At 36.3% G+C, this 5,666-nt stretch overlaps 1 protein-coding gene across 6 annotated transcripts in view; it reads left to right on the top strand.

The window, feature by feature from the left end:
- The window catches only part of pcm1 (pericentriolar material 1), a 27,537-nt gene extending 23,533 nt beyond the window's left edge, over window positions 1-4,004 (top strand). For 5 of the 6 annotated variants that reach the window (XM_015383871.1, XM_015383872.1, XM_015383867.1 and 2 more), the window contains 10 exons: window positions 303-437; window positions 526-729; window positions 811-870; window positions 1,416-1,557; window positions 1,690-1,850; window positions 1,935-1,995; window positions 3,039-3,217; window positions 3,300-3,392; window positions 3,492-3,615; window positions 3,740-4,004. In XM_015383871.1, coding sequence (XP_015239357.1) covers window positions 303-437; window positions 526-729; window positions 811-870; window positions 1,416-1,557; window positions 1,690-1,850; window positions 1,935-1,995; window positions 3,039-3,217; window positions 3,300-3,392; window positions 3,492-3,615; window positions 3,740-3,765 — 1,185 coding nt within the window. In that variant the 3' untranslated portion in view covers window positions 3,766-4,004. The remainder of the gene's footprint in view (window positions 1-302; window positions 438-525; window positions 730-810; window positions 871-1,415; window positions 1,558-1,689; window positions 1,851-1,934; window positions 1,996-3,038; window positions 3,218-3,299; window positions 3,393-3,491; window positions 3,616-3,739) is intronic. The other variant, XM_015383870.1, reaches the window with a different exon arrangement.
- Window positions 4,005-5,666: the final 1,662 nt, after the last annotated feature.

Raw genomic sequence — 5,666 nt, 5'->3', positions numbered from 1 at the left:
GTTCAGGTTCACCTAAATAATGGAACAATGCGCTCAACTGCAAAGGTGAGGCGCTCCAGCAAACCAGTTAGTCAGTAGGTCTTTTATGTGTTAGCTTGCTGATTAGTTGCCTGAAGCAAATTTTCTTTAAACATTTGCAGGAACTAAAATAATGTTTAAAGCAAGGCCCTTGAAAATTGTTTCACTTTGGTTTGGTCTCCACGGCTTTTTGTCTTCGCATCATCTGAGCCTTTGCAAAGTCTCCATGTTTTACACGTTCTTTGCCTCTATAATTTATTTCTGCAAACATTTTATGTTGTTAGGAAAATATGAACGAGGTGTGTTCGCATCAGCTGCTGACATCCGTCCGCCGTATGGTGTTGACGCTCACTCAGCAAAATGATGAAAGCAAGGAGTTTGTTCGCTTTTTCCACAAACAGCTTGGAGGCATACTGCAGGTAGGACCAACGGCAGCCTCCTGTAATGCAGCTAAACAAGTTAGAGAAAAGTCATTCAAAGGGAATGTTTTGGATTTTTTTTTCCCAGGAATCTCTTAGTAAGTTTGTGGGCCGTACTCTAAAGGACTGCGGGGAGGACCTGTTGGTGGAGATTTCAGAGATACTCTTCAATGAGCTAGCCTTCTTTAAGCTGATGCAGGATTTGGACAGCAGCAACTCCACCACCAACCTGGGAGCAAAATACAAAAATAAGAGAAAAGTCTCACAGATTTGTAAAACAAGAGACCAAGAGGTTATTTACCATCTTTATTTTTAATCAGTGTTAAAGTCCCTATAATGTTTAATCTGGACTAATTATTTTTGTTGTTATTAGCAGAACACAGAAGCTGGTGCTGCTAAATCTGTTTCTCCAGCATTTGCTGATGAAGACAAGGTGAGTTATTGGAATATAGGAAATAAAAACTTTCATAGCACTTTAAGGATGATTGTTGTGTATCAGAGCTGCACCAATCGAGCTTTTGCAGATTTATACTGATTATCCTCTTTGGAGAAGGGAACATTTATTTTATTTTATTTTTTATTGCTGTTAGCATAAGGAAAATAGTGTGATTCTGGTTCTTGACCATCATAGTTATTAATCCAGCAAATTTAAATCAAGAAATCAAGTACTTAAAAGTTAATTCTCTTTATGCTTCAAGGCACTTGTGTTTAATATTATTTTTTTTTTTTTTATCCGATGAAATAAAAAACAACGCAAACGCGTTCTCATTACATACTGTTGGTCTGCAGTCTGCCTTTACTGGCTGAAAAAGATGGTGGTTCTTTTGATTTTGATACATTTAATTAAAAGGGAGAAAAATCTATTCATTATTCAAGCAGTTGATTGTTGATTACGGTTAATAAAGAAAAGCTTTCCCAATACAGATTTCTGGCTTATTGATGGAGCATCCAGACATGTTTATATTCATTTTCTTTCAGGATCAAGATGAAACAGAAAAAGAAGGCTCTGCTTCCCTCCAGGAGACGTATCTACAGAGAGAGGTGAGGAGCAACGGAGGCAGTGAAACCTCAGAAGGTGAAGAGGATGAAGGATGTATAAAAGGGGTTCCTCTATCAATCAGTAAGTTACAAGCTGCATGAATTCACACATTTCTTTTATGATTTTTGCTTCTATTACATTGTTGCTATATCTTTATTCCCACTTATTGAGTGGTAAGTTAGACCTCCTGTAATATCAACTCTTTAATTTCAGGTCTTTCCAAAGCAGAGAGTCAGGCTCTGACGAACTACGGCAGCGGCGAGGATGAAAACGACGAGGAGGAAATGGAGGAGTTTGAAGCTGGGCCTGTAGATGTTCAAACATCTCTGCAGGTTTTAGCTAATGGATGTGCAGAGCAGGAAATCAGCACTATGGTCAGGCAAAATAAATTATTTTAAGTAATCCAAGCAAGTTTTATAGTCCCTTTGATATACATTGTTTGTTGTGCTTTGTTCCAGGCAACAACTAGCTGTGAGGCGCAGAAGACAAATCCTGAACAGAACAGTTCAGAAAATAATGGTGAGTCTATAATGTAATATCAACAACAAGAAATAAGCAATAAGTTAGTTTTAAAAGTAAGTTTATATATTTGTGATATACATTTATATAATGTATCAATTGTACACAATAAAAAAGAAAAGGATTAATGAATAAAATAACTAACCGTAGAAACTGTTACATCCTGCCTTAGGGTACACAAATAGTACTTTCCTCGTCTAATAAAGATCTAGATTTATTTATAGTTCTGCATCAGTTCAGTGGTTCTGAACTTTTGCAGGGAATTTTTTTTTTAATGGATGACATATTCTCAATTTAAAGAGAATAAAGCACAGATTAAAGTCAATTCTCAAGTTGACTTTGTTGTTGAGAATGTTTTTTTATCTGTGTATCTGGTTGGATCAGTCTGTTTCCCTGTAAGTCCTTTAAAAATTAGGCTCCTACAACTTTTTAGTAAAGCTAAACGACGTCACCATAGCTCTTGAAACCCTTTAGACTCATTAATGTACTATCACTACAGAACCTTGAAGTATTATTACTGGTTATGTTGTCAGAAAGTACTGTGGAATCGTCCTTTTGTTCCAAATGTTATTTAATGGACTCCCAACTTAAGGGAGATCTACCCAGAAGTAAGGAAAGTTTATTATTACAGAAAGCCATCTAAAGGAAAAAAAAAGGAAAATAAATATAGATAACAATGTGGCATAGAACAAGTATATGCAGATATAAAGAGGCATACATTCAGGGAGTTTTTTTTTTAACTGTTTGGGTATGACACACCTTTATTTGCTTATTAGGCGATTATCCTTAGTCTTTTACTAGAATGTTGTATTTTATTGACTACTATACTAAATTGTAAACATAGCTATATTTCTTTATAACCCGCCTGTACAGAATTTCAATGTAGCTTTAGCTGTTTTTGGAGTACTTTAATGATATTGAATCATGAAACCAATGTTTTAAAACATAACCTCTGTTAAAATGATGATGTCTGAAAGGTTAAAAAAAATATATGAAGCAGTGCACCTTCTTATATATATTTTTTTTATGTTCCTGTCCTACAGAGATCAGTAATTCAGCTGAGACCTCGGATCCCTCAGATGGAGAACACACTCTTGTGGAGCAGCAGGAAGTTGGGGCTTCTGCTGCCGAGGGGAACTCTGAAATATCTCAAGACGTTCCCAAGGAGCCCAGCAGCAGCAGCAGCCCCAACACAGACTCACCTGTTCTTGTTAATGTTGATGTGAGTTTGTGTTCAGTCTGTTTGAGACGGATCATTTATGTCCAATCCTTTTATTAATGCCGTTCTGTTTTTATTGATACAGGAGATCGGATCCGGAAACACAAGTCAAAAGTCTGATGAAGAGGACTTTGTCAAAGTGGATGACTTACCTCTGCAGCTCACAGTGATGTGTGAGGTGTGGAAGAAGAAACTTTCCAGTTCATGACCTGAAAATATAGATTGGTTTTAATGCCCCAGTGAACTGGTTCTTATCTGTCTGTTTTACTAACATCAGGAGGAGCTTCAGAAGAGAATAGTAGAGGAGCAGCACAATAACAACCTCTCTGTGGAGATCCTGAACAGCAACACTGAACTGCTAACTGGGCTGGTGGGAAATGCACAGGAGCTGAAGGAACCAGGTAGGAATGATAACATTTTTTTTTAAGATGATAGCAGTTTGTGTCGCTGCCAAAAACCTAAAACCTAACAGGAACCTTTTAAATCCCACACTGTTGTCCATATACGGTTTTTCTTCTTTTTCAGAGACTGCTGATGCCCAGAATGTATAAAGAAAGCTACAGATCTCATCCCACCTTCAGTGTTTTTGCTTTTTTCTAATCTGCTCATTTAAAGGAGCAAAGTTACGAGTTAGCTGTGAATCTTTAAAGCTCAACACTATTTGTTCATTTTCATGTTGGTTTTTTTTTCTCTGTTATGCATGAAACACTGGAGAGAAAGTTATTCAATTTATTCTCAACCCTTGTTGATAAAATAAATGCTTCCGGTGTTTTGTTTTTTTCGCTTTATGCAGATGACCATTTTTTTTTTTTTTTTTATACATTTATTTATGCTTTTTCAGAATTAAACAGACAAGACAACAAAAAATAAACAAATGCAACAATAACAAAATTCAACAAGACAAAACAGTGTCAGCTTAGTGACAAGACAGAGTCAAAGGGAACAACAGACTTTTCTGGAGACATTGTATCAAGCAGTTCACCATAAAACATGGGATGTCAATAAAAGATGAAAGCAATAAATTATAATGACAGTAATAACAATAATGAATAAGAAAGAGAGGAAAAGAAAAGTACAGGTCCAGATGAGTAGGACAGTCATTTTAGCCCATTATTTTGTATGTATCTATTAAAAGGACCCAACACATAAAGGCAATTATGATGGTTGTCTGACAAAGAGTGTCGAATTTCTTCGAGATAGATACAAGACACCATAGCATTAAGCCATTTCTTAAAGCAAGGAGGGGAAGAGCATTTCCATTCCTGCAGAACAACCCGTTTTGCAACCACCAACCCAAACATGACAGCCTGCTGCAGAGCCATGGGAAGAGTAATAGAGAATTTAGAGCAACCCAAAGTTATCAAATGTTTATGTGGATAAAGAAGTTTGCCATAAGCATTACTATGAAATTTAAATATCCTGCACTAGAAGTCCATAAACTTGGTGCAAGAGCAATACGGATGACCCAAAGCCCCATCATCTGATTTACATTTGCCACATGTTGGTGAGACACTGAAATAGTTTAAGCTTGATTTTAGAAAAGTGCAGACGATGGATAACCTTGAATTGAATAAGTTGCAATCTAGAATTAATGGTACAGGTTTTTATTCTTGACAGACTCAGATCCGACAGCTCATCTGAAACTTTGACTAGTGTATCAGAAGCCCAGACCTCTTTTATATGATTAGTAGATGGAGATGAACTGAAAATATTAACAAACTGAGAAATTAGCTTTTTAGTGGTAGGGGGCTTTTTATTATTATTTTTTTATAAGTTTGTAGAAACTATGTTGCACCAATATGGTTTCAAAGTGAGGGAAATGTCTGACAAAAGACCAAATTTATATTAGAGTTGGTAAAGGAAGCAAAGTTATTGATGTATAAATCCTTAACAGCAATGCCCTTATTTAACCAGTACTTAAAAACTGCATCCATATTGGCTGGCTTTAATGTGGATTTCTGAAAAATAGGAGCATATATGGAAAAACCAGGGAGATTCAGGACGGTCTTTATCTGAATCTTGTCAGAATCTGAATCTTGAAAATTTTTTTTAGTATAAAATTATCCTTCAGCAATTGAAAAGGGAAATAAAAATTGGAAAACAGTACAGCAGAGAGGAAGTAGTAAGTGCTAAGGATGCAAGGTTTACATTCAGTAGCCAATTGGGCAATAGCGAGTCAACCTCTTCACCCCTCAGATACACATGACTCCAAAAAACCCATGTTCTGGTATTACTAGGACAGAAACAGGAAGGCCTAGAACACCCTCAGCAGTAGGTCTCTGTAGGTGAGACTGAAATTCGAGGATTTTTGCTGGCCAGGATAAAAAGAAGTTTCATGTAATCATCTTTATAAAAGAAGCAGTGAGATATATGGGTATATTTTGAAAAAGATAGAGGAAGGAGCTTCCATTCATCGACCATAGATTTAAGTTTGTTGATTAAATCCAGAAAG

This window comes from Cyprinodon variegatus, unplaced genomic scaffold (genome assembly GCF_000732505.1).
Source record: "Cyprinodon variegatus isolate N-32 unplaced genomic scaffold, C_variegatus-1.0 Scaffold296, whole genome shotgun sequence".
In the NCBI taxonomy this organism is placed as follows: domain Eukaryota; kingdom Metazoa; phylum Chordata; class Actinopteri; order Cyprinodontiformes; family Cyprinodontidae; genus Cyprinodon; species Cyprinodon variegatus.
This window is presented reverse-complemented; position numbering and strand designations above follow the sequence as displayed.